General features: G+C 40.5%; 2 protein-coding genes and 1 pseudogene across 2 annotated transcripts; 1 reads left to right on the top strand and 2 right to left on the bottom strand.

Annotated features, from left to right (window-relative positions):
* Window positions 1-1,161: 1,161 nt before the first annotated feature.
* On the bottom strand, window positions 1,162-2,218 carry LOC121778994 (serine/threonine-protein phosphatase 7 long form homolog). Its single transcript, XM_042176359.1, has 5 exons — window positions 1,989-2,218; window positions 1,834-1,921; window positions 1,657-1,755; window positions 1,309-1,605; window positions 1,162-1,227 (listed from the first exon to the last, which is right to left on the bottom strand). Exons 1-5 carry the CDS (start codon window positions 2,216-2,218, stop codon window positions 1,162-1,164), a joined length of 780 nt encoding a protein of 259 aa, XP_042032293.1.
* A 2,734-nt stretch (window positions 2,219-4,952) lies between these two features.
* Window positions 4,953-5,501, bottom strand: LOC121778984. The gene is made up of 4 exons (XM_042176351.1): window positions 5,395-5,501; window positions 5,240-5,327; window positions 5,078-5,161; window positions 4,953-4,988 (listed from the first exon to the last, which is right to left on the bottom strand). The coding sequence occupies exons 1-4, from the start codon at window positions 5,490-5,492 to the stop codon at window positions 4,953-4,955; spliced, it is 306 nt and encodes a 101-aa protein (XP_042032285.1). The 5' UTR covers window positions 5,493-5,501.
* A 185-nt stretch (window positions 5,502-5,686) lies between these two features.
* On the top strand, window positions 5,687-17,734 carry LOC121792382 (annotated as a pseudogene).
* Window positions 17,735-18,727: the final 993 nt, after the last annotated feature.

The raw sequence follows: 18,727 nt of genomic DNA, 5'->3' as shown, positions 1-18,727 counted from the left end.
GATCGGGCGTTTTCGGTGAATTTTCAATCGAAAAATTGTTTTGAATTTTCAATTTGAACTTTAATTATATTTACAAAATATAATTAATACTCTATTTAGTTATTCATTAATAGTATATCTTTTCTTTGTTTTTTTAAGCTTTCTTTTGGGTATGTAATCTACTAATCTTCAACTAAGATTTTTCAATAACCTTAAAAATATTGGGGCAAATGTCCTACCGTATATTATAATAATACACCAACATTAAAATAAATAACATGACTTTGAGCAACAAACCATAACATACATATCCAAATATCATATCATATGCAACAATCACACAATCCGTTCCATCAAATAGTGCTTTCCTACAAAATTCGAGCAATTCTACCCTCATTCTTCCTGGAGGACAATTCTACCCTCAGTCTTCACAGTCTGACTTCCTGGAATGGAGAAACTAATGAAATTATTAACCAATTGAAGATTCAGAGCTATGATAACTTAAATAAACAAAGTACCTAAAAAATTGCTACTTATACGCCGACGGAGTGTATTTAGACGGTTCAATCCCCTTGTTCTTCCTCGTAGATAGTCTCTTGTACACTTTACTCACGAGCTTCCCAACCCCGCACGTGATGAACCCTCCGCAGCTGGTCGAGGTTGGACATGGATGCTCTGAACAACGTCTTCTTCCTCATGTGCCTCGACAATGTTGTCATCTTCTTCTTCTCCTTCATCATCGTCCTCTTCTTCAGCTTGTACAAGAGGCATGATCTGATAATTCTGGAAGAATGAATCGACCGACGCTCGGGCACCACTCCATTGCGGCACGTCATGGCTTTGTGAATATGGGCGACGATTCCAATCGGGCTCAGGCTGGCTTGGAGAATACAGTGGCCGGTCCCACTGTGACTGAGACTCATGCGCCGGGTGTGAATACCACTGGGGTGGGTCATGCTCTTGATACTGCGGCTCTGGTGCTACATAATCGGGATGCGGTTGGGACATCCTAAACTGCTTTGTGTAGCCATGTTCCCCAGTACGAACACCAGGCGCTCCACGACGCCGTGGAACTACTTCTTCTTGGTACGGCATGACCACATCCTGATGTTGAGAAGCGGGGTACTCCATGACATCACCGTTGTTCGTAGATTCAAGGACAGTCCTAACAATTTCTCGAATCTAGCGCACCCGTGGGTCCATTTCGTTTTCTGTAGTTAAATGGAAAACCCGCTGAAAACCCTCAACCTAGACAAAAATATGATACAAATATCAATAAGAAACAATCTATATCACATGAAAGCATATAGTTTAATATAACAAACTTACAAATAGTCTCATCGAAGCAGCCGACTCGTTCATCCCAGCAGTGGCCAGTGCCCCAGGCTGAGTCATGTACGTCACGGTAATCCTGTTATACCACGCCATATAACCCGGGCTCATGGGAATATTCAAGGACATCGGTGCGGTGTATTCGGCAGCTTGGAACCTTTCGTACCTCATGTCCCACTCCCCAATGAAGAACTGATGCGTGTTTGCCCAGTTGTTGCCCTTCTTACCACGCCGATCATTTTTGCCTAAATGATCGGCGTTCCTTAGCATCCTGTCTACATTCTGCGGTATATCCTGATACCGATTGAATTGTCAGCGCACTCGTCCAGGCTCATGGGCCTCGACATAGGCCAAACATACCAAGTAGGTCTCGCACAGAGAGCATCCAGCTGCATCATTGCAGTAGTCAGGCAGTAGGGCTCGTGCGTATGGCGTCCAGATAAACTACAAAACAGCAATGCAAATGCCAAATTAATTTCATAATAAGTTCATAAATGAAGTCTAAACCGAAATAATATTCACCTGGCCAGGTCTAATCAGAGATATTTGGTCACGGTAATGCTCAACCGAGTGTCTAGGAGCATTTCCTATCACCGTTGTTCCTTTCCACCTATACATAAAATTTATGTAAGAAAATAACCCAATATGCATTAATTAATAAATATTTAGATATATACCTGGCGCCACATGGTGTATATGGCTCGTGCACAACTGGTCCTATGAACGCAGGCCTCAATGTGGGCATTCTTTCCCACGCCCATAGCTGCAGAAGGATCATAGGCCCGCCCAACTCTTTTCTCTTATCCATGGACGCCTCGCACAGATAATGATAAAGGTAGGTCAATGCCGCACTTCCCCAACTAATAGTCTTCACATCTTCCGGATCCCCAAGCCCATTCAACCACATAAATGACACCTTACACCCCGTGGTGTCCGGTAGAATGAGACCTCCTAATAAAATTAGGGTGTGGATACGTGCCCTTTGGATGTATACGTACATAGGTAGGTCATCACCCAGAGGCATCCTTGTCTGGTTGATCAGCGCGGTCATCAGCAAACCGCCTTGCTTTGTCTCTGTGGAAGTATCTGGTATCCATCCCAACAGATCGCGGCACTTGCTGGTCCAATCAGGAAAGTTGTCATGATAGTCACGCCCTGTGAAGAGGCGACCGTCTGCCCTCAAGCCCCAAATGGCTTGCACATCTTCCAAGGTGATCGTCGCCTCACCGATCGGTAGATGGAAAGTGTGCGTCTCCGGCCTCCAACGCTCAATCAACGCCGTGATCAGCTCATTGTCCACCTTCATGGGCTTCCCACAATCGATCACGCCTTTGAAACCAAAGACGTCAAGCCAATATCTAACATTCTCGTGAATTTCGACGTCCCAAGTCTTGCTTTCTGTCCTTCGGACCTTAAATACTTGGGTTGTGCCCTCTTTCATGAGTTTATGTGAAATGTGATGTTTCTGCATATTTAGCAAGGACGGGTCTTCGGGTCCATATAATAATTGCCCGCTAGAACTTGAAGTCTCCATCTAATCTAAGTACATATTCACAAAACAAATAACATATACATTCAAATTCATCGTAAAAATAACAACACATCATAAACCAAATGATTGATTCACTCCAATTCAATACAATTCATGATTTATAAGGCCTAATTTACATATAACTACTAAATTAGAAGGTTAAATTAAAAGATGCATTTCAACCTATACTCTATTATCCAATAACAACCAAAATCACAACACCAAGCATCTCAAACATATCAATACTATACAATAGAATGAATTTACCCACTAAAATCCATTACAATTAACTACCCAACAAAAAAAATGGCCAAAATTTAGCAATTTGATATAAACCATAATTTACAAACATTAGGGGAAATCTAAACAAACTATGCAAATTAACAACAAATAAGGAAGGAATGTTGAAGGATTGAACGAAACTTACCGGAATACGAGGAGAAATGGTCGAATTCGCCGGAATTTTCCAATCAAAAATCGCCTAAACCGCCCGGGTGACAATTTTAACGAAGGCGGAGTCCAGAGCATAACACCCGACCGGGTGAGTTTTGCACCAATAAATCACCCGGCCGGGTGAAAATTTTAAAGCATAAAGAGTCCAGAGGCATTTCACCCGACCGGGTGATATTTTCAGTTGCAAATATCCACCCGGCCGGGTGGATCAATTCAAACTGCAATTTTGTGATTTATCCGATGTTCGTTTCTATTTCGTGCTCGTCTTTGCTACTTGTGCTTTGAATGAAATTATCCCTCAAGGTGCATCTTTTGTGATAGTTTCAATTTCTTATTTTGATGCCTCTTTAGCTTGAAATAAGATGGACCGAAGTAGTATTGAATTATCATTTGTATTCGTTCAGATGACAAATTGACAAATTGATCATTTGTATTCGCTCAGATTATCATCTGCCTTCAAAATCAATCTGGCAAGTTACTATGTATTTTTTTTTCTTTCACAGAACCACTTCTCTAAATAATTTACTAAAAAAAGTTCACTACTTGCAAAATGGAAACAAAATCATCCGAATCAGCTCCTCTTCTCCATAATAATACTTAAATAAACAAAGAACCTGAGCTACTTATACGACGACGGTGTGTATTTAGACGGTTCAATCTCCTTATTCTTCCTCGTTGACAGTCTCTTGTACACTTTGCTCATGAGCTTCCCAACCCCGCCGCGTGATGAACCCTCCGCAGCTGGTCGAGGTTGGACATGGATGCTCTGAACGTCTTCTTCCTCATTTTCCTCCTCTATGTTGTCATTTTCTTCTTCTCCTTCATCATCATCCTCTTCTTCAGCTTGTACAAAAGGCACGATCTGATAATTCTGGAAGAATGAATCGACCGACGCTCGGGCCCCACTCCATTGCGGCACGTCTTGGCTTTGTGAATATGGGCGACGATTCCAATCGGGCTTTGGCTGGCTTGGAGAATACAGGGGACCCTGGTCCCACTGTGACTGAGACTCATGCGCCGGGTATGAATACCACTGGGGTGGGTCATGCTCTTGATTCTGCGGCTCTGGTGCTATATAATCGGGATGCGGCTGCGACATCCTAAACTGCTTTATGTAGCCGTGTCCCCCAGTCCGAACACCAGGCACTCCACGACGCCGTGGAACTACTTCTGGTTGATAAGGCATGACCACATCCTGATGTTGAGAAGCGGGGTACTCCATGACATCAGCGTTGTTCGTATATTCGAGGACATTCCTAACAATTTCTCGAATCTGACGTACTCGTGGGTCCATTTCGTCGTCCGTAGTTAAATGGAAAACCTGCTGAAAACCCTCAACTTAGACAAAAAAATGATACAAATATCAATACGAAACAATCTATATCACATGAAAGCATATAGTTTAATATAACAAACTTACAAATAGTCTCATCGAAGCAGCCGACTCGTTCATCCCAGCAGTGGACCGTGCCCCAGGCTGAGTCAGGTACGTACGGTAATCCTGTTATACCACGCCATGTACCCCGGGCTCATAGGAATATTCATGGACATCGGTGCGGCATCTTCGGCAGCATGGAACCTTTCGTGCCTCAGGTCCCACTCCCCAATATAGAACTGATGCGTGTTTGCCTAATTGTTGCCCTTCTTACCACGCCGATCATTTTTGCCCAAATGATCGGCGTTCCTTGGCATCCTGTCTACATACTGAAGTATATCCTGATACCGATTGAACTGTCGCCGCACTCGTCCAGGCTCATGTGCTTCGACATAGGCCCAACATACCAAGTAGGTTTCGCACAAAGAGCATCCATTCACATCATTGCAGTAGTCAGACAGTATGCAATGTGCGTATGGCGTCCAGATAAACTACAAAACAGCAATGCAAATGCCAAATTAATTCCATAATAAGTTCATAAATGAAGTCTAAACCGAAATAATATTCACCTGGTCAGGTCTAATCAGAGATATTTGGTCACGGTAATGCTCAACCGAGTGTCTAGGAGCATTTCCTATCTGCGTTGTTCCTTTCCACCTATACATAAAATTGATGTAAGAAAATTATCCAATATGCATAATTAAATAAATACTTAGATATATACCTGGCGCCACATGGTGTATATGGCTCGTGCACAACTGATTCTATGAACGAATGCCTCAATGTGGAAAGTGCTGATATGTTAATTGGCTTCAATTTCATCTATGATCTTACTTCTGATTATCTTGCAACTCTTGGATTTTTTCTATAAATTCAACTTCGAAATCAAATATCTGTTTGCCCTAAGATAACTAGCTTCAAGTAAATTGGTCACTACTCTTTTTTGGTAGCATCAATTTATAAGCTTTGAGAACAATGGACTTTCATCTAAACCTTGTCACTGTTTCTCAGTGGTAATGGGCACAGAACTTGTTGGACCTTGCATCAAAGACGACAGTATGGAGATTTCAATTCCCCCTGGTTTTGAGTCACTTGTGCCCTTCACTTTAAAGAGGTCAGAGGATAACCAAGATAGCAGTTACTCAAGCTCTGGCAATGCTTTTGAACAACAAAGAGTGGACTTTGACAGTAATGATGACTCGAAAGCTATGAAGTCTGTTAGGCGTAGGGTTGGGATAAAGTACAGCCAGTTTAGTCACCGTTCTGGTGATGAACACGAATCTCATCAGGTTGATCTAGTTTAGTTCAATGTGAGATATACACTTTCTATTCTATGAATCTATAATATAAGCCATATACTGTCTACAGGTGCAGCATGTCTTGAGGCACCAACTCCCAAAAGGGAACAGTCGTGGGTGTGAATCTTGTAAGAACTGCCAAAAGGCAAGTATCTCCAAACCTATTTATTTCATTTCTAAAGAAATGTAAAGTACAAGCAGTTGAGATGCAATCATGCGAATACTTATTGTGCTACCACATGTGAAAAGTTTTCCTCTCATATCATCCTTAAACAAGTAAGCTTACTAAATAGCTTAGGTAATAGGAATGTTAGGGCCTAGGGATGTCCGGCTACAATTTTTAAGCTTCATTGCTTCAAATGCAGTTCTATATTGTTTTTTGTAAACGGTAATGATTTTAGTATGACGAATGATTTGATATCTAGAGATTATATAGTTGGAATATGAAAATAGTTTTTTATTATTTTATAGCGTTAGCAGGCAGTGGTTCCAAGTATTGACTAGATTATCACTATTTGCTGGTGATGTTTCTAGTTGTATGATTCTTGACCTAATTGGACATTTAAACTTCCTTTTTAACTTGCATCCTACAAACATAAACATGTTTACATGAATTTGTAACAGGTAACTGCAAAATGGAATCCAGAAGAAGCTCGCAGGCCCGATCTCGAGGAGGCTCCTGTGTTTTATCCTTCTGAAGAGGTCATTATCGTCCCATGAATTTCTTATTACCCACATTTTCCAAATCTCAGTAACTGTAATTAGATGTTCACCTTGTTGATTTTGATATTTACCATGCCGTTCAGTTTGCTTTCATACTTATTTTCCTTATGATAGTTCATTATTATAATTATTATTTCTATCTGATAGGAGTTTGAGGACACCTTAAAGTACATTTCTAGTATACGTGCTCAAGCAGAAATCTATGGGATTTGCCGCATAGTACCACCTCCTTCATGGAAGCCTCCTTGTCCCCTAAAGGAGAGAGATATATGGGAGAAGTCCAAGTTTGCTACTCGAGTCCAAAGGATTGACAAGCTTCAGAATAGGAATGCAATGAGAAAGATATTACAAGTTAATAATAATAAAAAGAGGAAAAAGAGAAGATGCATGAAAAATGGATTTGATAATGAAACCAATAGTGAGGAAATGAAAATCCCAGATGAATTCGGACTACATGAGGCTGATAGGTTTGGCTTTGAACCTGGTTCAGAATTTACCCTGGATGCGTTCCAGAACTATGCCGATGATTTCAAGGTTCAGTACTTCCGTCAAAGTAACAATGCTTCAGACTCAGGAGGTAATGGCTCAGTGCTTCAGGGGCACGACTGGCAGCCTTCAGTAGATAATATCGAGGGAGAATATTGGCGGATTGTGGAGAGACCGACTGAGGAAATTGAGGTAATTCGATAAATTTTCTTGTGCTGCTTTTACTGTTTTAGATAGAGTTTTTCTTGTGAGTGTGAAACTTATAATCCATGAATTGAAAGGCTGATTGTTTAGCTTTCTCATTAGGTGCTTTATGGAGCTGATCTTGAAACAGGAGTATTTGGCAGTGGATTTCCTAAAACTGCTAAGCAAGTTAGTTCAGCTTCTGATGTCAAGTATATTAACTCGGGATGGAACTTAAATAACTTCCCCAGGCTTCCTGGTTCTGTTCTCTCATTTGAAAGCAGTGATATATCTGGTGTTCTAGTTCCTTGGCTGTATATAGGGATGTGTTTTTCATCGTTTTGTTGGGTAAGGACTGCCTTCTCTTTATAGCCTGGAGTATCACGCTATGATTTGTTTTTCTTACAGAGAAATTTACCTATGTTGAACATACTAATCTCTTGCATTTTAGTTCACATTACACTCTTTTACTAAGAACTTGTTTGTATGGGTAAGCTCAGCCAAAAAACTGAATTTGAAAATAAAGACATAATTTGCTTCATATGATAGAACTGATTCCCTTTTCTCTTCTTTCTAGAGACACTTTTGGCAGTTTGGATTATCAATATTGTAGATATTTGCTCTTACGCTTGCCTAAAATGTTTCCAGTGCTTAGAAATAGGTTCAGCATAATGAATGGTTATTTTAATTTATATGGGCCATTAGTGCATTAGTGGTCAAACTGAATCTGTTCGCTGGTTGTATCAAAGTTCCTGTTGGCCATTAGTGCAAAGTTGATGTTCTATGGTAATTCTGGTCTTCTTCTGTTCCTTACTCTTGCATTGTTAATATGTAACAGCATGTTGAGGATCACCACTTGTATTCATTGAATTACATGCATTGGGGAGCTCCAAAACTGTGGTATGGTGTTCCCGGATCAGATGCCCTAAAACTGGAGGCAGCCATGAAGAAACATCTGCCTAGCCTCTTTGATGAGCAGCCGGACTTGCTTCAAAAGCTGGTATGATCTATAATTGCTCTTGAAGATATAGAGTTAAGAACCGAGCTATGGTTTTGAGTTGTAGTCAGCAGACTGTCGTCACATTTTTACATGTTACAAAGAAGTAGTGTTTTGTAAGAGTTTATCCATATTATTACTTACACTTACTTCAACAATGTTTAAGTTGCTTATCCGGTGAAATATGAGCAACTGGTTTTCCTGTGCACGGAGTTCAGATGTCTTTTTATGTCTATTCCTTATTTGTTGAGGTTGATTGCTTCTGAAATCACAAACTTAGCTATAATTTGTTTTTCTTATGAATTTCAATTTGTAACACTAACACTTATAGAAGGTTTTTAACATATTGCTAGACCCTAACACTACTAACATGAGCTCAGTTTGCTGCAATTTCCCTCAAAATGGAAATTCAGCCAACTTAAACTCTCAATGACTGGTCTTCTAAAATATGGATACAACATTTTAGAATATAATTTGGCTGAATTTTTGGTTTTGAGGCAAGTTTGGGTCTATAATCCAATTGTCTTGAAAAGGCAATCAATCCAGTAACTGGAAAGTAGTAGTAATTTTTTGGAAATAATTTGTTATACGAAGACTCTACAGTTGTCGTTATTCAAAAGACGGGTTTCTTGTTGATAATTAAATTTGAACTGATAAGGAGTTGCTCATTCTGTAGCAATACCATATTTCGACAATGAGTATTGACATGCAATAACTTAAGTTCAACTAATATTCAATTTGTTTTGTAGGTCACTCAGCTTTCCCCCTCAATCCTAAGGTCTGAGGGAGTGCCTGTTTATCGGTGTGTCCAAAATGCTGGGGAATTTGTTCTGACATTCCCTCGAGCATATCATGCTGGATTTAATTCTGGCTTTAATTGCGCTGAAGCAGTTAATGTAGCTCCTGTTGATTGGTTGCCTCATGGACATAATGCTATTGAGCTCTATCGTGAGCAAGGCCGAAAAACGTCCATTTCACATGATAAACTTTTGCTTGGTTCTGCTAGAGAAGCTGTGAAAGCAAATTGGGAATATAATTTAATGTGGAAGTCGACTGCAAATAATTTAAGATGGAAGGATGCTTGTGGAAAGGATGGGATTTTATCTAAAGCGCTGAAGGTTTGTTCGATCACTTGGTTACGGTTGGCTATTATGTGCATGCTCGAACTTTAAAATTTTGGAGTTTGGTATGAGTTGCACTTGTAAGTTAACACTATTGAAACGTACTAAGAACTGAAGAAATTTTATTTTGCTAATTATATTTTTGAATTTTTTAATATGGCTCTGTTATATTACTGGAAGTTTCGTTGTTCAGTCCCTTTATGTCCTGAAGTTACAAATGTCAAGGGACTGCAATTAACTAGCTAGTGTAATTTCCAAAAGAGAAATATATTAACTTACAAACTTCTTCTTCTTTTTTTTTTTTTGCTGAGGAGATGGTGTGGCATTGGCTCTTGCAATCTGCTGAAGATAAATAATGTGTTTTGATATTGTAAAGGATTAAGTATAGTTTACTGTTGTCGTTGCTCTTGTTACTCTGCTTCTGTACAATAATGTTCTCTAGGTCCTAGGAGTAACCAATTGCCTTCTAGATGGTTTTGCCACATCATGGGCATTCTTCTTAGCTAGAATTATCTCTTTAGATACTGATCATGAAATGAAATTTCATAATTAGGGTTTTTGTGAAGGCTAGTTTCTGTTATTCATATTATGATTTGAAATAACTGATGGAGTTTTTATATTATGGCTAGGCTCGTGTTGAGACAGAGAGGGTCAGGAGGGAATTCCTTTGTAAATCATCAACGGCACTGAAGATGGAGAGCACTTTTGATGCTACTAGTGAGAGGGAATGCAGTGTATGCCTGTTTGATTTGCATCTATCTGCTGCAGGTTGCCACCACTGTTCACCTGATAAATTTGCATGCTTGAACCATGCAAAACAGTTATGTTCATGTTCATGGGGTGCTAAGTTTTTCCTTTTCCGTTATGACATCAACGAATTGAATATCTTGGTTGAAGCTCTAGAAGGGAAACTGAGTGCAATATATCGGTGGGCAAGACTTGATCTCAGGCTTGCTCTAAGTTCTTATGTCTCCAGAGAGAATAAGCAAGTACCTGGGGTGAATGATAAATTATCACATGCCTCTCAAGGATTGACAGTGAAAGAGATGATTTCTCAAGTCACTGTTCTATCTTCAAAAGAGCAGTAAGGTCAAGTAGATAGAGCTAAGTATGTTGGCAGCCCAAACTCTTCTCCAAATTCAAAGCCACCTGTGATGGTATTGTCTCTGCAAAAAATGAAGGCAACAAACTCATATTCCCAGAAAGCTGAGGTATCCAGTCTTTCTCTGGACTGCATGAAAGAAGACTCTATGCAGTTAGCTTCCAAACACAAGGCCTCGTCAAACCAGATTCCATCTACAAAGGAAAACTTGGCTTCGGAGAAACATGAAGCAAATCCGTTGTCATGTCCTGGCAGTAACGAGGTTGTGCTTTTGATTGCTGATGAAGGAGGCGAGCCAAGCAAAGAACCTTCTGTGGATAAGGAAGCATCCGACAAGCATACAGTAAGAATTCAGAAGCCAGTTTGCCCTGAAAATATGACTAGTTCTGGTCATTGTGTTGACAGACCAGCCTCAACAACCTCCATTGCTGGCCATTCTGCAATGCACATGAAGAATGGTTCTAGTTTAGAGGGTGTAAAAGTTGAAGAGTGTGCAGAAGGTGAGACATGTCTGGTACCAGTCCTCATAGTAGCCCTCTCTTTAAAAACTTCATGCCCGGTACAGATTCTAGCAGAGATATCCCAGAAAAGGGGACTGCCAATGTAGATGGTAACCACAAACTACGACAGATTGATGAAGATAAATCATGTAATAGAGATAGTAAAAAATATGTGGAGTTAAATGTTGATTCAGGACCAGTTGACAGCAGGTTAACTGTGTCATGTAATCAGTCTGGCTCCCCAAACATCATGGACAGATATTATCGCCAGAAGGGGCCTCGTATTGCAAAGGTAGTTAGAAGAATTACTTGCAATGTTGAACCCTTGGACTTTGGAGCTGTGTGCGCTGGAAAATTGTGGTGCGACAGTCGGGCTATTTACCCAAAGGCTAAGTGTTGTCAAAATAATGCTGAGTACTTGTTTTTTCTCGCTGCTTTTATTTTTTTATTGAATCATAATGAACTGTCTCTCGGTTTATTGCAGGATTTAGGAGTCAAGTCAGATACATAGATGTCACAGATCCATCTAACATGTGCTTCTACATCTCCCAAATTCTGGATGCAGGACAAAAAGGACCTATATTTATGGTAATCAGATTTTATTCAATGTATTTTGAAGTCCATTGTGTGCATCAGATCAGATTCTGTAGAAATCGGTATTATCTTTCATTCTTATTTTCTTCTCAATGTACAGGGATTATGCATCTTATATAGGCTACATCAACATAATATATGATAAACCTAATTTACATTGATTGATACATCTATCTATGGTAAACTATCCTTGCATATCAATTACGTATCAATTACGTATCATTCTCCTGATTTCTTTCCTACACCCCCCTCAAGTTAAGTAACGGGATTCCCGATACTCAACTTGCCTAGTACTTCTCGGAATGACTTTGAGTTTACCGCCTTTGTCAGAATATCAGCCAATTGGTCTTCAGATTTGACATACAGCATCTCCACCACCTTAGCTTCAATGTTCTCCTTGATGAAGTGCATATCTACGTCCACATGTTTTGTTTGATCATGCTGAACCGGATTTTCGGATATACTGATTGCTGTCTTGTTATCGCAGAACAACCTACATGGTTGAGTAGGACGAAGGTCCAACTCTGTCATAAGTTTCCTTAGCCATAATATCTCCGTCAACCCACTTTTGATTCCTCAAAATTTTGCCTCTGCACTAGATAGTGCTACCACTTTCTGCTTCTTACTTCTCCATGTCACAAGATTACCTCCCACGAAGGTAAAATAACCGGCAGTTGATTTTCTGTCATTTGGGTTGCCGGCCCAATCAGCATCAGTGAAACCTGAACCTCCATGTGACCATGTTTCTCAAACATAAGTCCGTGTTCAGCCGTCCCTTTCAAGTATCGAACTATCCGCAAAGCTGTCTCCCAATGTTCTTCTTGAGGTGCATGCATGAACTGACTTACTACTCCCACTGCATAAGCAATGTCCGGCCTTGTGTGGGATAGATAGATCAGTTTCCCGACTAACCTCTGATATCTCCCCCTATCGGTCTGTCTTCCTCCCTTCAATTGTAACCCATGATTTTGAACTATTGGGGTATCTGCTGGCTTGCAATCTATCATTCCAATTTCGGCCAATAGGTCTAGTGTGTATTTCCTCTTATTTATGAAGATCCCCTTCTTTGACCGGAGTACCTCTATTTCCAGAAAGTACTTGAGGAGTCCCTAATTCTTCATCTCGAACTCTCTGAACAAGTTCTTTCTCAACTCGCTAATTTCCTCTTCATCATCTCCTGTAAAGATCATGTCATCTACATATATAATAAGACACATGATTTTACCGTCTTTCTTCTTGAGAAACAGAGTGTGATCTGAATTACTCTGCGTGTACCCATATTTCTTCATTACTTCTGTGAACCTTCAGAACCATTACTTCTGTAAAGTGTCTTCTTCAATTGACAGACTTCACCATCTTGGAATACTGTTGTGAACTCAGGAGGAGGTTCCATAAAGACAGGTTTTGGCAACTCTCCATGGAGGAAGACATTAGTCACATCAAACTGATGGAGTGGCCAATCCTTGTTAGCGGCAATGGAAAATAGTACTCTTATTAATCTTGGCTACCGGGGAGAATATTTCAGCATAATCCACGCCATATGTCTGAGTATATCCTTTCGCCACGAGTCGAGCCTTATATCTCTCTATCGTGTCATCTGGTCTTCTTTTGATCGTGAATACCCATCTGCACCCAACAGTCTTCCCTCCTTCAGGCAGCTTGCCTTTTACCCACGTGTTATTCTTCATCAAAGCCTTCATTTCAGTAAACATAGCTTCTCTCCAGTGTTTATGCTTCATTGCTTCTTCGGCCGACTGTGGAGTTTCTTCTTCTTCATACAACGCAGTTGCAAAAGCTCTTGCCATTTTTGTCAAATTTCCTTGCACGAAGTTCGCCACCCCATATCGGCTTTTCTTTCCTATCTTCTCTGGGAGTATCTCTTTGGCGGTATCCCCCTTGTACTCCGAGGTGGAAGTATATACCGTACAGTATCTCCGTCAATGCCATTTTCCTCCTCTAGAGGTTCTGTTTCAATTTGGTCATTGGAAATAGGTATAGAAGAAGGGTCTGAGTCGGGGATTACCTCGGATATCGTCGGAGGGGAATTTTGAGTTAGCGGTTGAGATGACTCTTGTGGTGAGACTTGCTCGGCGGTAGTGACAACTGGTTTTGTTTGATCCTCAATCGGAGCTTGACGATGGCACAACCCAACTTAGATAGTTAATAGTACTACCTGGATCACTCTCCCCCTGACTATTAAGGTGAGTTTGGTAAAAGAACTCGGTTTCCAAAAAATTACAATTCATGGTGGTGATGACCTTTTTGGTGTGGGGATCAAAACATCGATAGCCTTTCTGGTTTAGCCCATATCATACGAAGACACATTTAGTTGTACATGGAGATAATTTGGTTCATTCATGTTTTGGGATATGGACGTACACGGTACAACCGAAGACTTTTGGTGAGAGGTTTAGGTAATCGGGGATTTTGGCAATTTTGGACAAGGTGTCAATGGGAGTTTTCATGCGAAGGATCTTAGTAGGGAGACGGTTCATGAGGAAGATAGAAGTGGCAACTGCTTCGGGCCAAAAAAACTGGGACTTTGGATTCAATCATTAGGGCTCGGGTATTTCTAGGATTGTTTTATTTTTCCTTTCGGCTACCCCATTTTGCTCAGATGTATAAGGGCAAGAAGTCTGGTGGATGACGCCCTTTTCTTTGCAGAATTGGGTTATGGCATTATTCACAAATTCCCTCCCATTATCAGATCTAAGAATTTTAATAGTGGTGTGGAACTGTGTTTGGATAAGTTTGAGAAAGGAGACAAATTTATCAAATACTTCAGACTTATGTTTCAAGAAATAAACCCATGTCATCCTAGTGCAATCATCAACAAATATCACAAAATATCGAAAACCATTTCCACCCACAATTGGAGTCGGACCCCATACATCAGAATGTACTAAGGAAAACATGGAATTCATTCGAGTATTTATAGGCTTAAAAGACTGTCTGTGGCTTTTGGCGAAAACACAAGTTGCACAAGAAAAATCAGCAGGAATAGAAAGGTTCAGATAAAGAAGTTTAAAATAACCAGGGGAGGGGTGCCCTAGTCTTCGGTGCCAAAGCCAAGTTTCTTGTTTCGTGGACCCGTGAGCCAGCATCGCACTACCATGTTGAGCTATCTCATCCACGTAATAGAGTCCTTGTTTCTCAGTGCCACGCCCAAGAATCCTCCTCGTCTAAATATCCTGCAAGATGCAAAAATTAGGGTGTATTAGGAGTGTGCAGTTTAATTCCTTGGTGACATGGCTAATAGACATTAGCCTTTGAGACAAGGTAGGAACATATAGGCAGTTCGTAAGACGAAGAGTGAGAGATATCTCAATAGTTCCATACCCTACAACTGTAATCAGTTCCCCATTGGCAGTTCTAATATAGGATTTATCAACTTCACAACTTAGATCAATAAAATCATTTTTTTCTGGAGTCATCGTATCGGTTGCCCCACAATAAAAATCCATCCCTTTGTATGTGTATCAGCCATAGTTTCAACATGAAATGCAGCGAAAATATTTTGTAAGGGTGCAAAATGGTTTTTTGACACATAATCACATGTATTGGGGTTCATTCGAAATTTCTGGGAGTATTTGGGGTCAGTCTTATATTTCAGCAAATCTGGGGGGGCGGTATTTAATATGGTGGGGTTTGTTTTCTAATATTGCATACTTTGGGGGTTTAAAACATGAGGTATATGATTTATTAGGGTTTGGTTAAAAACCAAACCCTTTACCTCCTTGCTGTGTCGCCGTCGCGCCGCTCCCAGTCCATTCTGCGAGGTTCCCGGTGCCTCGTACGCCACCGCCACCGGATTGACTCTCTTGGCGGTTTCCTGAGCCGCCGCAGGTTGTTTCCCTCTGATTCCCGACATCCGTCTGTCGGTGTTGTCCCTCACCGTTCACTCCAGCGGTGAATTTCGCCTGTGCCGGCGCTGCCCTTGCCCTTTGCCGCTCTTCCCACCACTCCGGATACCCCAAACGTTTAAAACAGGTTTCCCATGTGTGTTTTTGTTTTCCACAGTTGGAGCACCATAGTTTGGAGGTGTCGGGGCGGTGATTCCCTGGTCGGCCGGTGGCTATGGTGGCTGCGGGGCGCTGTGGTGGCCCACTCCAATCCGTGCGGTGTGGTGGCCTGCTCCGATGCGGTGGTCGGTTGCTCTGTGCAGCCAATCCGTGGCCGATTTCCCCATATGATGAATTGGTTTTTTCGCCGTCGGCATCTGAGTTGGGTGTGATGGATGCTGGTGGCATGATTCGACGTTGAGCCGCCTCCGTCTTCACCCACCCGTAGGCTGCCTCTACTGATGGGTATGGATCTTCCTTCAGGATCTCTCGCCTTATTGAATCCTATTCCTAATTCAATCCCGTCAGGAACTTGACCAAGCGTTTCTCGTTTGAATGTACCTTGTACTGGTCGATTCCTTTGTCGCAGCAAGTTACGGGCTGCTTCTGGCAGCGATCAATGTTGATCCATAGCCCGTGAATCCTCCGGTAATAGATCTCTAAATCCAAGTTTCCTTGTCTGATTGCAATTACTTTTTCTTCCAAATCGTAAATAAGATACTTGTATGCCTTGTTTTCGTATGTCACGACGAGGCTATCCCACAACGCCTTTGATGTTTGGTGGTGCGCGAAATCGGAGATGATGTCGTTTTCGATGTTATCCACGATCCAAGAGAACACTATGAGATCGTTTTCCTCCCACTCCTCAAACCCCTTGCTCCCGGGGCTTGGAGGTTCGTTTCGGATGTAAGAATAGGCCCCCCGGCCTCCTATCTTCACCTTGATCAATCTTGACTATAACGGGTAGTTTCTCCCATTCAGTTTGAACGCTACTGTGATGCCTTTGCTGTTTCTCAAGCTTTTCGTTTCGTCTGGATTGGGTTTCATCTCCTCCTCTGTATCTGACATGTTTTTGGCTATGATGAAAATTTTCTGAGCCTAGGGTCGTTTTTTCTGCTCTGATACCATGTAGAAATCGGTATTATCTTTCATTCTTATTTTCTTCTCAATGTACATGGATTATGCATCTTATATAGGCTACATCAACATAATATATGGTAAACCTAATTTACATTGATTGATACATCTATCTATGGTAAACTATCCTTGCATATCAATTACGTATCATTCTCCTGATTTCTTTCCTACAAATTCAAAAACATTTCTGTCTTGTCACCCCCTACCCCTCTTCTTAATTTCCCGTTGATATGATTTCATTTCTAATTTGTTGGGCTTGTAGGTTTCTGAGGAGCATTCTCCTAGTGAAGTATATTTTCATGTTTCGGCTGCCAGATGCTGGGAGTTGGTTCGGGATAGAGTAAATCAGGAGATTGCAAAACAACATAAGTTGGGAAGACCAAACCTTCCCCCTTTGCAGCCTCCAGGGAGTGTGGATGGAATGGAAATGTTTGGCTTTTCTTCTCCAACAATTGTGCAGGCAAGCCCTTAAATTAGTTCTGATTGCATGAATATAAATGATGTGCTTCAGTTTGAAACATGCAGTATAATCTGCTGTGATTCTGGACTCACCACTCTCTCTATCTCTCTGATGATGCGTGATTCTGCCATTACTTATGCAGGCAATTCAGGCTCTGGACCACAGTCGCGTGTGCTCAGATTACTGGAGATCGCGGCCTTTAATGCATATCCCTCAGCAATCTCAATATGTAGGAAGTAGCAGAATGAAGAGTGAGGATGAAGAAGACGGGAAAAGGAAAAGTCATGCTGCTGTTGAGAAAACACTTGACGGCCTACTAAAGAAGGCGAGCTTGGAGGAACTTCAAACTTGTACAGTATAACGCATAACATGAATCCCAATGATGAGGAGCAAAGCTTATTGAACCGGCTTCTCAATGATGCGATTCACAAGCACCCGTCTTAGTCTTGGCGGGGGCTGTATGTATTTGTAAATGCTGAGCTCCATTTTAGGTCGCCATACTTCATTTTTTACCATATAGCCCGAGAACAGGATTTGTTGGCTAACTATTTTTGTATCCCATTCATTCCTGTGCCAATCATATTAATTCCATTATTTCAGTCGACAGTTTTTACTTGGAAATTATGGCGTTGGACACTCGATTATTAACATTTACAAAACCCGAATTTTTTTCGTCTGTGAACTAATATACCTTTTGTTCCTTTCTTGGACCAGGGTGGTCTTGCAGCTCACTCTCTGACAGGCTTATTAGATTTTCTCTTTTGCTCGAAGTTTTTTCAAAATCTTTCTTTTTGTTTTATTCCTTCATCTAATTAATTTGTTTTACCCAATTAGCGGGACATGACGAAGTATTTATTGACTCGCACTGGACTAGAGTAATACTCCCACCTCCAAAGTATCAAAATGTTTTCATCGATTATTCCAAAATTATTTACTCTATATAATTTTTGGAAATTCAAAATATTTTTGTTATAAATGTTAATCAAAATATTTTATATAGTTAAATTATTACTTAACTATCAGTGTTATATAAAGGTGACAACTTTTTTTCGTGGGACTGAGACCAAGCCACCCACGTAGTGTAGTTTTTCAAGATAGTATACTTTTGAAATGAAAATTCCTTGACATTATCAATCAACATCTGCGAGTAATAGAAAAAGATAAGCTTTTAGAGAGAATAAGTTATAGCTTTAAATCAAAACAAAAACACAACCCTCTTTTTTATTTTAACTAGTGTTATCACCCGTGCTATGCACGGGACAAATGATTTTTAAATAATAAAGATATATTAACGGCTAAATATATTTAAATAAAAAGTTAGAGTGGAGAATATGAATATAATAAGACAGAGGATAAATTGGAAATATGCTTCCATTTCAGAAAATGTAATAAGACATTAGAAAAATATGTGTTACAGTTGAATAAATGAAGCATATGGTATATAACACTTTATTAGATGTATTTATATCCTTACATTATATATTTGAAAAACACAAAAGTAAAAAAATATTGTATAAATTTGATCATGATAACATAGTATTCCCTCCGTCCACTCTAAGCGATTAACATGTTTTTGGGGCATCCCACTGAAAATCTATTAAAAAGGTAAATGAC

Source organism: Salvia splendens, chromosome 2 (assembly GCF_004379255.2).
Source record: "Salvia splendens isolate huo1 chromosome 2, SspV2, whole genome shotgun sequence".
NCBI lineage: Eukaryota > Viridiplantae > Streptophyta > Magnoliopsida > Lamiales > Lamiaceae > Salvia > Salvia splendens.
This window is presented reverse-complemented; position numbering and strand designations above follow the sequence as displayed.